Source organism: Theropithecus gelada, chromosome 3 (assembly GCF_003255815.1).
Source record: "Theropithecus gelada isolate Dixy chromosome 3, Tgel_1.0, whole genome shotgun sequence".
Classification (NCBI taxonomy): Eukaryota; Metazoa; Chordata; class Mammalia; order Primates; family Cercopithecidae; genus Theropithecus; species Theropithecus gelada.
The window spans coordinates 141,465,134-141,483,487 of NC_037670.1; the positions used below are offsets into that span (position 1 = coordinate 141,465,134).

At 39.3% G+C, this 18,354-nt stretch overlaps 1 protein-coding gene across 11 annotated transcripts in view; it reads left to right on the forward strand.

Moving 5' to 3' along the window:
• ST7 (suppression of tumorigenicity 7) overlaps positions 1 to 18,354 on the forward strand; it is a 284,304-nt gene that overhangs the window by 223,469 nt on the left and 42,481 nt on the right. For all 11 annotated transcript variants that reach the window (XM_025379148.1, XM_025379149.1, XM_025379151.1 and 8 more), the window contains one exon: positions 1,892 to 2,006. In XM_025379148.1, the coding sequence (XP_025234933.1) occupies positions 1,892 to 2,006 (115 nt within the window). The remainder of the gene's footprint in view (positions 1 to 1,891; positions 2,007 to 18,354) is intronic.

Consider the following 18,354-nt stretch of genomic DNA (forward strand, 5'->3'; position numbering starts at 1 on the left):
CTTCTCCTCCTCCTCCCTCCTCCTCCTCCCTCCTCCTCCTCCTCCCTCCTCCTCCCTCCTCCTCCTCCCTCCTCCTCCTCCTCCTCCTCCTCCTCCCTCCTCCTCCCTCCTCCTCCTCCTCCCTCCTCCTCCTCCCTCCTCCTCCTCCCCCCATCCCTCTCCTCCTCCTCCTCCTCCTCTTATTCTTCGAGATGGAGTCTCACTCTGTTGCCCAGACTGGAATGCAGTGGCATGATCTCAGCTCACTGCAACCTCCACCTCCCAGGTTCAAGCAATTCTCCTGCCTCAGCCTCCTAAGTAGCTGGGACTACAGGTGCGTGCCATCGCACCTGGCTAATTTTTGTATTTTTAGTAGAGAGGGGGTTTTGCCATGTTGGACAGGCTGGTGTCAAACTCCTGACCTCAGGTGATCCACTTGCCTCGGCCTCTCAAAGTGCTGGGGTTATAGGCATGAGCCACTATGCCTGGCCAGATTTTACCTTTCTTGAAGATAAAAAAATTTACTCTGAAATTCTTTATCTTTCTTCTTTCTCTTTGCTTCCCAGTGAAGTTCAATATTGTATCTTTTAACTCCCTTTGGGCCTCTCTTCATCTTCATCCAGTCTAGAACCCTTGGACCATTCCTTTAATCATTCGTTCACCACCATAGTCCAGTCTCTTGCTCCTTGAATTTTATTGAACCTAATTCGGTCCACCCAGGCTCAACCTAATCATTTGACATCTTGCTACTGTACCTGGATTGCTGGCCACTGCTAGGTAAAACTTGACTACCATGCAATTATAACCTCTATAAATTTATGGTCTCCAGTCTGTTAGGCCCTCAAGACAGCCTTAGCAATTCTTTCTTTTTTTTTTTTTTTCCTGAGCAGTTCACCACCGTGTGGCTGTTTTTTACTTTCACCCCATCTTTAAGCTTCTTCCCTGACACCTATTAGTCTCAGAAGATGATCTTGGCCCCGGTTTTATGGAGGCCACCAGGCAGGAACTCGTAAACCTTCCTCTTTACTACCACCCCCATCACTACCTACAAATTTTCTTTTAACCCATGTCACTTTCTAGCTATTTTTCTACTTTGTCTCCCTAACTTTGCCACTAGGCTACTTGAAAGAGTGGGGCCCCTTTGTTTACTCTTCTACAGTCTGGCTTCCATCCAAACTGCTGCTGGCGAAGTTACCAGTGACCTAACTGGTAAAGCCTGTGAGATATTTTTCATCCTTTACCTTGTTTGGTTTTTCCATGGCATTTTATCTTTATTGAGCATTTTCTTCAACTTCTATGAAAACCTGTCTTTGAATCTTATCCCACCTTATCGGAAACAAAAGAAGCATTTAATGATTTACAAAATAATAATTGATATGAACTCTTATAGCCCAATATTAATTATACTTTTAAGAATTGAATTATACTTTTATTTAAATACAATTCAGTATTATACTTTAAAAATAAGAAATGCTGTAATCCCAGCACTTTGGGAGGCCGAGGTGGGTGGATCACGAGGTCAGGAGATCAAGACCATCCTGGCTAACATGGTGAAACCCCATCTCTACTAAAAATACAAAAAATTAGCCGGGCATGGTGGTACGTGCCTGTAGTCCCAGCTACTTGGGAGGCTGAGGTAGGAGAATCGCTTGAACCTGGGAGGTGGAGCTTGCAGTGAACTGAGATCGCACCGCTGCACTACAGCCAGGGCAACAGAGCAAGACTCCGTCTCAAATAATTAAATAAACAATAAATGCTTATTCCTTAAAATGCTTAACTCTAGTAATCATTTTACTGTGTGTATATATATATAAACGTGATATATACAGTAAATATGTACAATAAAATATGTACATTAAAAGTATAAGACATACATAATATACTAATTATTCCTTGGTTTCTTCTGCCCTAGTTAATGAAGGAGTTCCCCCTTCTGAGCATGTTCAATATCCATGAAAACCTTTTAGAAGCCCTTCTGGAACTACAAGCATATGCTGATGTTCAGGCAGTCTTAGCTAAGTATGATGGTAAGTCCTTGGGTATTTTTATTTACTTGACTGTTCCTCTTTTGATGTATTTTCCCTGATTAGATTGGAAGGGTCATTTTAAATAGCACAGCACTTTTGTAACCTTACTCTTACAGAATTTTCACCTACAGTTTTATGATGGTGTTTGGTAGAGCCTTAGAATTTCATGGTTAGCAAGGACCAGAAATGTGACATGGCGTGTGTCCCGTTCCTCTCCTTCCCTCCCTACAGGCTCCCCTCGTGCTCTCCCCATCAGGCAGTTATGTCTACTCTGCTCTATTACCTCTGTGGTCAGGAATCACCCAGAACCTCACAGGCAGTACCTATCCTGTAGGGGCAGCACTGACTGTTAGAGCTCTTGCTATAACTCCACATCGGTTCACTGTGACCACTGCCTACTGGGCACATTACCCTTTGGAGCAATGTAGAACAGCTAGTATCCCTTGCACATGTGACAACTCAGTAAGTATTGGAAGATGAAATCAGATCCCCTTCATCCCAGCTCCTCTCCTTAGCAGCAGAATATCCCGATTTCTTTAAATAGCAGGCTTTGAAGTCCCTTTGCCATTCTGGTTACTCAGTCATGAACTTATTCCATTTTGCCTGTTCCTAAGAAATCAGAAAAATAAGCTGGCACATCCTAGATATTTTAAAACTCTAATGTTCATATTGTCATTATCCATGAATTCATGATTTGATTAATTGGACAAAAATTGTCCACATAATTACCTGCCATGACATAGTTACTAAAATATCTGCGGAGCTTCATACTATTCTGCTTCATTTTAGCAACCATCTTCCTAAAGTGTTTGCTTGTAAAATGGATATAGGGAATGATTACTTATTATATAATCATTTTTTGGTTTATGAAATATTTTTTCTTTAGTAAGCATCTTCAGTGCATTTAAAGCATTATTCAGATTACAAAGCATATAGAGCAAACTATACCATTTGGGTCTTTTTTTTTTTTAGAGATAGGGTCTTCCTCTCTGTTGCCCCAGATGGAGTAGTATAGTGGTGTGATCATAGTTCACTATAACCTTGAACTCCTGGGCTCCAGCCATCCTCCTGCTTCAGTCTCCCAAGTAACTAGGACTATAGGAGTGTGCCATCATACTTGGCTAATTTTTAGGGTTTATTTTTGTAGAGACTGGTTATCATTATGTTACCCAGGCTGGTCTCAAACTCCTGGCCTCAAGTGAACTTCTCACCTTGGCCTCCCAAAGCACTGGGAGTACAGGCGTAAGCCACCACACCTGGCCATTGGGTCTTATTTTTGACACATTTCTTCGTAAAGAATCTCTGAAATGGGTGAGAGTTGTTATCTCCTATAGTTGAGGGAACTCAGGCATTATGAGATTGTTTTTGTTTTTGTTTCATTTTCTTCAAATTCTTGCTCAAATTTATAGAAACTAACAGCCTTCAGCCAGTGATGGCATCATTTTGCCTGTGCAGACATGAGTACCCTGTGTAACAAGATATTTGCCACCTAGTATGGAACTGATTTTAGAAACAGAGAAAAGTATTTGTGGAGCACCTTAAAGTAAACAAAATAAACACTGTTCAGCTTTCATGTCAGCTCACTTGTATTCTCTATTTATATGCTAAAATCTTACTCATGGTTCAGCTAAACAGTGGTCCAAGCTTAGGGGTCTAAACTGTTGGGCTGCTTTGTAGGCAAAAATCCTCATACGTTGACATTCTTTTAGTACCAAAGGAATTCAGTCCCATGACCATGGGTTCAGGTGGCAGTACTCTTTTCCAAATGCCACTCTGTAGCCATCAGTGCCATAGCAATCCCTAATGCTGACCTGTACTCAATCTGATATATCAAGCCTTAAGAAATAAAACTTTAATTAGTAGAGCCTTTGGGACGGCAAGCCTCTTAAGGCTCCTTTCATGAAGATCTCTGTTCATTACAGAAATCATCAGCCCTGTGTTATAAGACTGATTGTAAAATAAAGAAATGGAACTCCTCATTGTCTCTAACTATCCCATTGCACAGCCTCTGTTCCACAACATCCAAAAGCTGATTTATTAGATTCTGATAACACATGTTCGCATCATTTGTTACAACAGCTCGTCCCACCCTCCACTGAAACTTGGCTCACACTTTGAAAAATTCTTTTGTTGCAAATGGACAAACTCACCATACCAAGGCCCTTGTGTTGAGCTTTGTTTATGTTGTGTACCTGGCAACAGAGATGATGTTCTTGTTCATTATTCATGGAAAAAGAGCCTCATTAGTGGCAGGACACATATTGTTGCTGAGATGCCTCGTTAGGGGTTTTGAGTTCAGCAGTTGTCAATAGAGTACAGATGACCTAACACCGAGTGAATTCTGAAGGGAGTTTTGGTGCTGACTTGGCTCAGGCCTGTATCATTTACAGTAGAAATATAATGAAGTGGCTGCTGAAGTTACTGTTCTTATGGGTTGAGCTGCAGCCACTGAAGATTGTGGAAAAACATGCCTCTTGTTTCTCACCCCATATCATGAAATGGGTTCTTTCAAGTTCATCCTTGCTGCTTTTCCTGGAGACGTCTACTGAACTGCTGGTTCCTTATCTGGCCCTGGGTGAGGAGGTGGGTACTTTAGAGGTCTTGGAGTACAGACAGCTCTTAGGGCGTCCTGTTCTTCACCCTGGTTCAGATGTCTAATCCATGAGATGCTGGAGACAGCACTTAGAATCCCAGCCCCTTCATCCCTCTCTGTAGAGCCACACCCAAAGCAGCAGGATTATATGTCCTTTTTACTAATTGGAATGCTCTGGTGGGGTAGCCATTTTTTGGATTGTTTTTGGGTACAGCAATCCTTCTTTATTACATTTGCTAGGTGGCTGAATTTTTTAAGTAGTATGCTGGGAACACAATGGGATTAGTTCTGCTTTTCTGACCTTTGCAAAAAGATTTAGAAAAATGGCAAGGCACTGGGGACCAGGGATGAGGGTGGTGAAGAACATATTTTGAGGGAAAGAAGGGAGGCAAAATGTATTCCCCTAGTCTCATTGTTCTTCACCACCTTAAAAAAAGTTTGGCTTTGAGTTCAGAAATCAGTAACAATCATATACTCTTGTGTCCCCACAAAGATTGCCAGTTGATTGGACATATCTCATCGTAGTCTGCAGTCTGATTTTGATTTTGCCATTGAGATAACTTCTAATGTTTTATTATTCCAGGTGTTAGTCTAAAATACTGTATTGCTATTCTCAGGCGTTTTCTTACTCTTGTGTGTTCAATTTGTGAATCAACATTATAGGTGGGCAGTTTTATTCCAGGTGGCTGGTCCTGGTTCTATCATGTCCTTCACACAGTGACTAAAATAGCAGCAGCAACAGCTAGCATTTATTGAGTTCCTGTAATGTGTCAGTATCAGACATGATTCAAACCACAAGCATATTGGGTAGATACTATTGTTAGCCCCATTTTGCGGATATGGTAACTGGTACAAAAAGAAGGTAATTGCTCACAGGAAGAGCCTATAATATCAAAGTAAAGCCATGTAGATGTTATATTATGAGAGAAAAGTGGTCGACTGAGAACAGCTTCATTAAATATGATGTGAATTCCACAAGGAAAGGAAACCCAGGATAAAAACTGAGGTGGTCTGACTCCAGACCCGTGCTTTTAACCACCACACTTACACTCTTTCTGCTGTTGGCAGTATTTATTTAGATTGTTTTTATGAATTCCATTGTTCTTGTTGTTGTTATTAGCCACAATTTATTGAGAACCTACCATGTGCCAAGCATGTTATTAGCTTGGCATTAGCTTTACCCTCACAATAACCCTGCAAGGAGGCAGTTACTCCATTTTAGCAGATGCAGAAACTGAGGCTTTGTGAGATTAAATAACTTACAAGCCCACATTCTTGGAAAACTGCAGAGCTGGGATTCAAATCCAGATCCAGCTGGCTTTAAATCCCATGTGTTTTCCATAAATGTAAGCCTTCCAAAAGTGATGTGCTGGGCCTCTCTCACTCCTCTTACAAAGGCATGACTTGTGGGCTGAAGCCATGGTGCAGAATTTCAGTGATGCCACATTGTCTTGTAAGGTTCCTTCTAATCATTTTTTAAGAACTGAGTGTATCTATATTTGCTTGTCTTTCTGAAACTGTCTTCAAAATATGACTTCCCATCTTCAATCAACTTGTATCTAATTTTTTTAATCACAAAAGGGATTTGATGTAAGGTGTTCATTTAATTTGAGATTTATCTTTCTCTTCAGTCATACATTTGCTATAAAGACAGCAATGTTTTCAAGATCCTTAAGTCATGAGAACCTTCTTTTAGAAGCCATTGCAAAAATTGTTACAAGCTTTGGATTGCCTTTCAAAGAAGTTTATAGGCCACCTAGGTTGAAAACTTAAGTCCCAAAGATTAGGGTGGGAATGTGGAAAAGAATTCATGTGTTTCTTATTCATTGTCATTTGTGTATTTCAATTTTAGAAGAATCTCATAGAGCAAGTGAACGCAGGTCTGAGCAGTATAAGGTACCTTTGGGAGCATCTAGTTCTGCCTGTCTCTAGTTAGTGATCCTCGGGGATACCAGAAGGCAGTCATGGGTGGTGGGGAAGAGGTGGATCAGGTCCCAGCTCTGCCTTTCACCAACTGAGGGAGCTTGAGAAAATTACTTAACAATCCAAGCCTCGGTTTCTTTCTCTGGATATGAGATCAAGGCTTAGAAAGGCTAAGTAACTTGCCCAAGATCACACAGTGGGTAATTTGTTGTGAGGATTAAAGTGGTTTAATCTATGTTAAGTGTTAAGAACAGTGTGGGACACACAGTAAGAGTTCAAATATTATTTGCTATTATAAAGAGCTGAAAGTGTCACTCCTAAACTTCACCACTATTCTTCATTAGTCTTGTTCAAATGGAAAACCATATATAAAATGTCACAATGAGGGAATAAGAGCCCAGTCTTATGCTCCGCAAAAAGACAATGTTATGACTTGTTATTAAAATTAATTATGGATCTAATAGGACATACAGATATTTGATTAGAACTAAAATTCTTAGTTTTATCTAAAGCTTTGGAAAGCCGAAAAAAGAAATGCCAGGGATTTTTACTTCTGATCAAAGGAAAAATTACTTCTTTGGGTTCATAGCAACTTCAGCCTCTGAACAGTTTGTCCTAGTAGAAATACAGATCTAAGCGCTTTTGGATATTTACTCCGTTAAGTCATTTAGTGATTGCCCTAAATTTGGGGCAGAATCTTCTCTTATTCTTCCCTTCTTTCTCAAAAGAACTAGGGACAGCTGGTCTTTCTTACAGTCACAAAAGTTATATAAATGCAACCACTATATCAAGATCATTTTTACTGATGCCATCAAGCCCATCCTAAATTAGCATTATTATCTGCCATCTGGTAATTTGCAGAGGGTATACTTTTTAGAACAGGACATGTTTCTAACATTGGAGGAAATACTTTCATCTCAGTAGATTGAAAACAGAAGTTCTAAGGAAGTCATTAGGGAATCACTCTATGTTGAGACTATTCAGAGAAAAAGCCTTTTGCTGATACTGTTTTGCAGAGTCAGCAAGTAGTTATAACTAAAAGTTTCATAAACCTTGTTTATTGCCCAGGGCCTTATAACTAGCACAAGTTATTCAGCTATCATCATAGTTCCTTTGAAATGGTTACTGGACACCCTGTCTTTTGGTTAGGCTGTTTTCCATTTATGTTTGAGGAATAACTAAAAATAGGAAGGATGTGAGATGTCTGGAGGTCCAATGAGTAAAATCTATATTTATCAAACATTTCAAGTGTCAGTCTGTCCATACTTCCAAAACAGTGCTTTTCAGTTAAGTATATAGATGTGAATTTTGATGCCACAGGCACAAACATCTGAAATACCCATCTGAAAATACCCATCACAAAATTAGGCTGCATATTAGAAAGAAGATTTGGTATGCTGTTGGTTTCTAATGACAGACTATAAACCTAGTCCACCTCCTTTCCCTGGGCTGGCTGTTACGGAAAAGATCATGGATACCAGGCAAGAGCTTAAAGAGAGTCGTTGTGAAAAGACTGGCAAATGAACTACATTGGTGCTTCAAAGAAGAAAATAATTATCAGCACTGATACTAATGGCTGTGACTTCATGCCTGTAAGCACAAGTCACTGAGAAATGGTGGTCTTACATAGCTTTGCACTGGATGCTCTGCAGATTTCGACACCAAGAGGTAGATCTGCCAAGAGGACTAGGCCTTTGAGGTTACTTTAGAACAAATGATAGACTGTTAGGGGATGAACTATATATTGCAGTGAGCAAAAGTTGTGACAATAGATGTCATTTCAGTGAGGACTATATGCATGACAAACTTCTGTCTCTGATGATGGAAGACCTTTGGTGAATGCATACATCTGTAATTCACATAGTTGGCACTTGCACAAACCCTCCAAATTTATGTTGGGTTTGGTAATCCTTATTGCCCAGTTATCATAATTTACCCAGGTAACATCCCTCCCCAGCCAGCCATTACCATCAGGGAAACTGCTGTGTTTGGCTTCAGGGCACCAGCCACAGAAGGGCCCTCTGACACAGACCTTCTGAGGTAATCCAGTCCAAAAGTTGCAAGTAACATCTGGTGTTTGGCTTTGTAGCGTAAGATGAATTTTTCTGGGTGTAGTTGAATGTGTAGTGCTTGTCCTTCCCCCTGCCCCAAATGACTAAGGTCATGTAGAACTTCCTAATTGAATCATTGAACTCCCAGGCGGCACATCTTTTTGAGATTCTTGTATATCAATCCCTTTTATTTCTTCAGTAAAATTTTTCCCTTTAGTTGGAAGGGGACCTCAGATTGGCTTTCTGGAGGTGGGGCAAAAACACCTTATACTGCCTGGAATCAACAATAACAAAAATTTAAGGACAGAATCCTGTATGTCTATTGTTTTCTTTGCATCATATCATAAACAAGTAAACTGATAAATTAATCACGTAATGGTACAGTAAGAACACATCACAATCCACAAACAGGTTATGAAGAAGAAATGGACTGCTTTTTAAATTTGTTTTCCGTTTTTGTTTGTTTGGTTGGTTCATGCTTCCAAGAACATCTGTGAAGGCCAAACATGTTGGATTATAGGAGCTTCAAGTGTACCTGGTAGAAATGATATCAATTTGTTGCTTGACCAAGAAAAGGGATTCTTGGTACTTCATAATATTAAAGGATAACAGGGAGTAAATAAGTTAATGTTTTTCAAATTATTTCAGCAAGGATCTATCAAGTCCTTATTATGCTGAAGTACTAACTTTTAGGTGCTTTAGATTCAGAGATAAATATAACCTATTCTCTGTCACCAAGAAGTTTTCAGTCTAGTGGAAAAAACAAAAATACAAAAATAAGGCGAAGCGAGATGAATCAGTGCTCAGTGAGTCTGTTTGAAATAAGCTGTGGGGAGTGCAGAGAAAGAAAGCCTTTGAGAGCAAGCTTGTGCCCCTTTCATCTCAACCCCTTTGTACTAAGGTAGTCATTGGGAACATCTGTGGTCAGTGAGTGACTCGATCTGTAAGATCCTACTACGATACAGTGTTCTCATTTGTGAGATGATTTGGGATTTATATATCTACTTGCTGCCACCTTTGAAAAAAATTTAGATTCATAGATATGAGAACTGACCCTGCATTGAAACTACATCTTGGTTGTTTTGGGAGATGAACAAAAGGATATCAGATCAAAAAGGTTATCATGGAAAACTGTTCTATCCTGTCTAAAGTTTTGCAACAAGTTTTCCGAGGCCCATCTGATTGACAGTTTTACTCATAATTACAGACATTTCTTCCAAGATTATTGAATTAAAGTTTGGCTGTTATGAACCACTTATGACTGTTGAAAATTCAAGAGTCATTCTCCCTAAGATGACCTTTTCTTTCAGCAGCATCATTCCAATAACGGGTCCTTAAGGAGTCAGAAGAGGTGTGGTTTTCCTTGTTTTTTCTACTTTCCTTCAACCTTGTTTCAGTTTTTACTTTATTTTTCTTTTTCATCCTGCCCCACAATTTCATTCCACTGCTGTTTCAAATAGACATTGAGATTAGAGGACCAATACAATTTCAAACACTCTGCTGGAACTCTGTAAGCAAAGATAAATGCAGTACACATGTTGAGAAATAACAAGTTTCTGATTCCCTGTTAGAACGTACAACACTCATCAATGTTGGCTTCTGGGAGCTAAATTGGACGTAAATGTTTGCAAGTTGAAGGAAGCTAATATCAAGAGATTTGAGATTTTAGTACATTAATTTAGGATTTTATTCAGCAAACACTGAGCACCAGCTATATTTCAGACATTGTTTTTTGTTGTGGGTGCAAAGTGATGAAGCAGCCTAGCTTTTACTCCTAAATCACACCATGTACGTAGGACAAGGAAATAAGAGAACAGACAGTTGCTGTAAAGTATAAAGATTGCGATGCACTTTAGCCCAAGATGGAAGGGGCACCGCAGGCAGCAAGGAGGAGCGAGGGGAGCCTTCCCCTTGGGGGTGGTGTCTGAACTGGACAGGAAAGGTGCTTGAGGCAAGGAGAGCATATTGAAAGGTGCAGAGGCGCAACTGGCATGACTTATTTGGAGAATTGTCTGTATCCCTTAGAGCAGAGGGATGAGGAGGGATGCAGTGAAGGGAAGAAGATGACTTGGGTGAGTTAGCCGGGGATGTGGGATGGTAGAGGGACTGGATTAAAATCCAAGCTTGCATTTTATTTTATGGGCCCTGGAGAGGCCTGGAGGCAGTTTCAGAAAAGGCTTCAGTCCAGCTCTGAGTGAAGTGGGTGGCACAGTACATTCACACCGTGCCCCTTTTGAGTGGAGGTACTCGAGAGATCACAGTGGGAAAGCACTCAGGTGTGGAAGAGTGGAGTGCCACTGCAGCAGGCTGGTGAGGTGATCTCCCACACTACAGTGGAACACATTCTGTCCTGGAGGGGGACATTTGTGAGGTTTTCTGAGCATTGGTGTAAAAGAGTTAGAATTTGGTTTTTCTTTCTTAAGCAACAAGTAGGAATCCTAGTGCAGAAACTTTTGTCTCCTGGGTGGGAAAACTTACTTGAAACTATAACCACTTCATTTCATTTGCTCTCGGGTAATCTCTTTACAGGACATTGAGCCCTGTGTAAAACCACCATCACCCACAGACAATCTTTCAAGGGAGCGTAACTAAGGGTGAAGAGCCTGTCAGGACCCATGTCACCCATCAGTGCCCACCTACTTCTGCTGAGTTGTAACAATGACCTGAGGAAAAAAAATGCGGAAGAGGGGAGCAGGTGGCATGTCCAGCTGTACTTTCTGTAAAGGCTGTGAATTTGAAGATAGGAGAGGACATGATGTGAATGCCTGTATAAATCTCACTTGCTAAAGCAAACCATCTGAAAAATTCCTGCCTTGTTGATACTTCAGTTACTATTAAAATAGACAAAGCATGAGAATAATACCATGGATTTAATTCTTACCAAAAAGGAAGAAGCTTAAGAGAAGGAGACCATATTATCCTGTAGCTCTAGTTTAAAAAAAAAAAAAAAAAAAGGAATATTAGGCACAGGTGTACCTTGAATCTGAAACAAACAAAAGTAACAAAAAGCAAAAGCCATGCTCTTTGTTGTTGTTGTTTTGAGACGGGGTATAGCTCTGTCGCCTAGGCTGGAGTGCAGTGGCATGATCACAGCTCACTGCAGTCTCAACTTCCCACGCTCAAGTGATCCTCCCACCTCAGCCTCCCAAGTAGCTGGGACTACAGGTGTGAACCACCACACCTGGCCAATTTTTTCTAGAGGTGAGATCTCACTATGTCGCCTAGGTTGGTCTTGAATTCCTGGGCTCAAGTGATCCTCTTGCCTTGGCCTCCCAAAGTGCTGGGATTACAGGTGTGAGCCACCACACCCAGCCTTTTATTTGTTTATTTTAACGCAGAGGAAAGATAAATATGAACCCACAAACAGAATTTCAATTAATATAACTTTGTGCTGAGACTATTTGGCATAGGAGATACAGAGAGTTTTTTTTAAACTGGAAAATGGTTCGTGAAGGATGGAAGACTAAAAGTGGAAATTGCAGTTACTCCCAATGGATAAAAGGGTAAGGAAACATAAATGATTAAAGTGTATGAAAAGATCAGAATGACAAATAGCTAAATAAGTATATACAAGTCAGGTATAAACTTGTAAGCAGGTTTTCAGGGTGGCTAAAGACCAGAGGAAGCAAAAGTCTCACACATTACAGGATTTAATGTGTGACTCTGTTTAATGTGTGACTGTTTTGTTGTCCAAACAAAACAGTGAAGAATGACAGGGAAAGTAAAAGCAAGTATCACACTAACGATATGGAATAGTGACAAGGACGTGGTCAGTTCTGCCACTCATTTGTTGGGTGGCTCTTAAGAAAATCATTTAACTTTGCTGGGTCCATATTTCTCACCTATAAAAGAAAAAGATTTTGGGAGGTTGATCTTGGCAGTCCTGTACTGTTGTTCAGTTTTTTGTCTGTATCTTGCGATAGTACTGTTTTGAGCAGAAAATATTGTATTAATACATTGCTGACGTAAAATTATTCATTCCTATTTTATACTTCCCTTTAGTACTTTCTACTTTTTAAAAGAATGTGTCAAATAAGTCAATCCCAACCAAATGTAGAAATGATTGTGTGGCTTTTGACCACAAGAAAAAAGGAGGTAATTGGGGATCTAACATGGATTTATTAAGACAGTTGTGTCAAATAAACACTGATGAGATAGTGGATGTGAAAATATTGGTAGTCTATACAATAGTATTTAAATGTTTATCTTATTAGTGTAAATGACCCTTTTCCTTCATGTTTCTGAAATAGGAGAACACCATAAATGTGTTTACATCTTTATTTAAACAAAACATTTGGTAATATTTTAAATGCTGTCCTTTCAGGTACCATGGAGCAATATGGATATAATACCTAATTAATAAGTGGTTGCAGACATATCATTGCAGACTGTTGCAAATTGAGGGTGATCTCTAGAATCCTATTCCTAGATTCTGTGGTTGGTATTGCCATGGGCAGTATTTCTAAAAATCAGATCTTGGAAACTACATAGCACAGTTTAAAATCACATGCTCAGGTTTGTTCTCGATTTGTGATATTGGCGTATTTCTTAACCGTTCTATGCTTCATTTACCCCACCTATAAAGCAGGGATAACAGTCCTACCTCATAGGACTGCTCTGAGAATTAAATAGGATAATGTATATAACTGATTAACACCAGTGCCTGGCAGTTAGCCTTTGGTAAGTGTTAGCAGTCATTTTGATGATGATAATGATCATATGGGGAAGAAGATTTGGAGGAAGCACAACTGTGTGTGGTAGCTTGAATCAGAAAAATGACTAATAGGTTGGAATGATGGGCTGAGGCTGAAATTATTAAGATTTAATGGCTCAGATTTAATTTTAAGATTTGAAATGTAATGGAGTCAGATGTGAAATCCTGCCTATAGGTTTTTTTGTTGTTGTTGTTATTGTTGTTGTTGTTGTTGTTTTAATGTTCATGGCTTACATAAAAGGGAGAAAAGACCTGACTTTGGCTGAAGTCTGTTTGAATAGAATTGCGGGGGTGAGGGTGGGGGTGTTGTTGACCACGCAATCAAAGAACAGACAAAGAGTCCCAGCTGCTCAACACCAGGGCGTTCTAGCTGGTATTCAGAGACGTGGAGCGGCGCAGCTCCTCAGATGGCACGTTTCCCCGAGCTCTCTACTGCTCAGTTTGGGGGATTTAGAGGATTGTTTTCATTTCTAATTCTCATATTTTGAAATCACCTGTGGCCAGGTAACAAAAATAGATGAGAAGTTCTGAAGAATATGTCAGGTAAGGAACTGGAGGTATTTATCCTAGAGAAAATTGCTATAGAAGAGATATTTTAACCATCTTAATGCTTGAAAGATTGACGAACAATGATCAGATTCTGTTTTCTTATGGAAGGTGTAAGTGATTTTTAGATAAGGATTTGTAGAGAGAATGGAGTGGGGCAGAATGATAAAAGGCAAGTAAAATGTTATGGAGGTCAGATTGGTAAGATAAGACATCTTCAGGTGACCACAAGATTTCGGGTTTTATTTTGTTTTGTTTTGTTTTGTTTTAATTTTTATTGGCTGGGTGCGGTGGCTCAGGCCTGTAATCCCAGCATTTTGGGAGGCCAAGGTGGGCGGATCACTTGAGGTCAGGAGTTCGAGACCAGCTTGGCCAACATGGTGAAACCCTGTCTCTACTAAAAATACAAAAATTAGTCAGGCGTGGTCATGTGCACCTATAGTTCCAGCTACTTGGGAGGCTGAGGCACAAGAATTGCTTGAACCCGGGAAGTGGAGGTTGTAGTGAGGGAGATTGTGCTACTGCACTCCAGCCTGGGTGACAGAGTGAGACTCTGTCTCAAAAAAAAAAATATATATATATATATATATATGTATATAATTGAGGCATAAATTACATATAATTACATGTACAACTCTTAAGTACAGAGGGATGATTTTTCACTTATATATATACCCATATGACTGTTACCCAGAATGAAACGGAACTTTCTGAAATCTCAGAAGGTTGCCTCATACTCCCTTCCAGCCAATAACTGCCCTCCAGCCCAGCAGTAACCACTTTCCTTACTTTTATCACAATATATTAGTTTTGCAAACTTCACACAATCACTTTGGAACACTGTCTAACAGTTTCCAGTAAAGTTAAACAGACATCTATCTTCAGATCCAGCAATCCTATTTTTAGTTACATATCCCTGAGAAATGAGTTTTGTTAAGCTTACACAAAAATGGTCACAGCAGCTTTTTTCATAACAGTCCGAAGTGGGAAAACAATTCATATGTCCTTTAGCAAGAGAATAGATAAACATGTGGTGTATCCACACAATGAAATATTACTTAGCAATGAAAAAGAATGAATGACTGATCCATGTTTTGAGATTCAACATGGATGAATCTCAAAAACAGCATGCTAAGTGAAAGGAACCAGACAAAAATGAGTACAAAAATGAGTCTGATTCCATTTGTGTGAAGTTCAGGATTACAACTTTTAATGAAAGACTTTCATGACAATTTGATTTTGCATGCCTGAGATGTTTGGGGAAATTTCTTCTCCTTTCAGAAAAACATTTCTACAAAACATAAGATGGCAAAGAGGTGGAAGAAAAATTAATACTGGCAGTTCAGCTTTGCCTAAGTGAGAAACATTTACTTAGCATTCCTTGTTTCTGCAGTGAGTAATGGAATTATGTGATACCTCATTATTTCCTTTCCTTTTGTTTGCTCTTTGGATTCTAATTCGTAAGAGGTAATAATGTAGCTAAATGCCACTTACAAAAGTCAGAAGGCCACTACAGAGTCAGTGTGTTCATACAAAATCAAACTGACTTAGAATTATTTTGAGTTGCTTACTCAAAGTAAAATTTCTGAATAAATTACAGGCAATATTGGAAAGTGGATGATTTGTTCTTATTGCCACCATTTCAATCACTACTGGTAGCCACTCTATTCATCTTATCATTTTATCCATTTCCGTAGTGATAAAAGCATGAAGTCATAGCAGGCAGACAGAACAGTACAGAACAGATTAGTGATCACCGGGGGACATGTATGAGGAAGGACAGGGAGAGTACAAATATAAAGGGGTAGCACCAGGGAGTTCCTGTGTGGTAATGGAACAGTTCTGTATTTTGGTGTGGCTACATGAATCTAGTTATGGGATGAAATTGGATAGACATGCACACTTGATTGTATATAAAAAATGGTGAAAATGAACAAGGTCTGTAGTGTACCCAATAGCACTCTAGCAATGTCAATTTCTTGTTTTTTGATATTATACTACAGTTATATAAAATACCACCATTGGGAGAAGCTGAGTGAAACATTTACAGGACTCTGTGTATATTTTTATAAATTTCTGGAAACCTATAATTATGTCAAAATATTAAGTTTAAAAATTATAGGCAGCAATAACCAAGCTTCCCCCCTTTTTGTGGGGTGAGGTGGGAATGAAAGAGGAGGTGCTCATGGGGCAGGCAGCCTAAATAATTTCTCCTAGAGGAGAGTATATATGGTTCTTGTTAATGGTGAGCCAAACATCAGTTCCTGCCACTGGTTTAGATGTTAGGCAGTTATTAGATTAAAATATGGCTAATAAGGTAACTGTACCATAGCGGGCACACTGTAAATAGAACACACTAACTTTCACAAGAGTATGTGAAAGTTACATCTGATAGCTCTCCGGGCTAACAGCACCTCATGTGATAAATTCTACGTTTGTCTATGCTGTTGGTATCTGGCTCCACCAACGTATTTGCCCATGAACTTGCTTCAGGCAATTTATAGAACAGAATTCTTCCCTCTAGCATCATTATCTGCTAAAAACAACAACAACAAAAAAACAAAAAAACCCCAAAAAAACAGTTTTTGCATGTACATGACAGAAAACTTTGGAAATACAGATAAACAGTGGGAAAAATTGCCTATATTCTTGCCATGCAGAAATAAACACCACCAATGAAGTAGTCCTCCCTTATTCTTAGGGCATATGTTCTAAAACCTCCAGTGAATGCCTGAAACCATGGAGAATACTGAACCCTGTATACACAATATTTTTTCATGTACATATATGCTTATGATAAAATTTAATTTATAAATTAGGCACAGTAAGCTGGATGTGGTGGCTCGCGCCTGTAATCCCAGCAATTTGGGAGGCCAAGGTGGGTGGATCACGAGGTTGGAGTTCGAGACCAGCCTGACCAACATGGTGAAACCCCGTCTCTACTAAAAATACAAAAATCAGCCGGGCGTGGTGGTGTGTGCCTGTAATCTCAGCCACTCAGGAGGCTGAGGCAGGAGAATTGCTTGAACCCAGGAGACAGAGATTGCAGTGAGCTGAGATCATGCCATTATACTCCAGCCTGGGTAACAGAGCGAGACTTTGTCTCAAAAAAAAAATAAATAAAATAATAAATAAATAAATTAGGCACAGTAAGAGATTAACAATAACTAATAAATAGAACACTTATAACAATATGTCATAGAAGTTATGTGAATGTGGCCCCTCCTTCATGTCATTCTACTTACTACGTACTGTGGTCATAACTTTTGCAGTTTTGAGGTACAACAGTGAAACTAACAAATTTCTTTTCCTTTTTCACGATTCACATGATTCATTCCTGCTGTAGATCTTAGCAGCCTCGGTGTATGATTTTTTTCTTTTTTTATTAAGTTGAGAAGTTTCACCTTTTCGTTTAATGGAAGCACCTTACATCTTCTCTTTGGCCTATCCAAATTGCCAGCATCACTATTCTTGCACTTTGCGGCCATTATGCAATAAAATAAGGGTTACTTGAACACAAGCACAGTGATAACTATGACAGACTGTGATAACTATGATAATGCATGTGGCCACAAAGTAACTGATGGGCAGTAGCATCTACATTGTGGATGTGCTGGACGAAGGGATGATTCACATCCTAGGTTGGATGGAGCAGGACAGTAACAAGATCCCATCACACTACTCAGAATGGCATGCTGTTTAAAACTTATAAAGTGTTCGTTTCTGGAATTTTCCAGTTAATATCTTCAGACTGCAGTTGACTGTGGACAACTGAAACCACAGAAAGTGAAACTACTGATAAAGGGAGTCTACAATATTTGGTGCATATTATTCCAATCTTTTTCTTTGTGTATATAAATGCTTTTAAAGATGAATATTAAAGCATACTTTTTATAAACTTATTAATGTGTGCACAATACATTTCCCCCAGATCATTCAGTACCTTTCCACCACCACCATGATTTAATGACTGCATGGAATTGTACCCTGTGAATGTACTTACAGTGTGTTAACCAGTCTATAATTGGACATTGGGCCATTTCCAGTATTCCATTAGAAACAATGTTGTGATGAACAATCTTTGTGCACATTAATGATTATTTCCTAGGATAAAGTCTTAGAAGTGGAATTGCTGGGTAGGCAAAACGTAAGAGCTTTCCATTTATATTGCCTAAGTGCTCTGCAGAAAAATATGCATCACTTTCAAAAATGAAAATTGTAAACCAAAACCTATCTGAACAACAAGACGCTCTATGTGAAGGGAAATTTAGGATCAGTTTCTTTAGAGTGATTCATCCCTCCTTAGAGACAAATTGCTATTACCAAATAGATGTAATGTTTTTACAGAAAAAAGAATAACATTGAAAATATCTAAATAAACAAGCTATGCAAGAATATTTTGCTATTTTCTATTTTTCCTAGTGGGAACAAAATAACTCACTAGCATAAAAAGATAAATAGAATGAAATGCCACCAATGGGGAATGGGGTATTTTCATAGAGCTACATTTCCCTGTTTCCT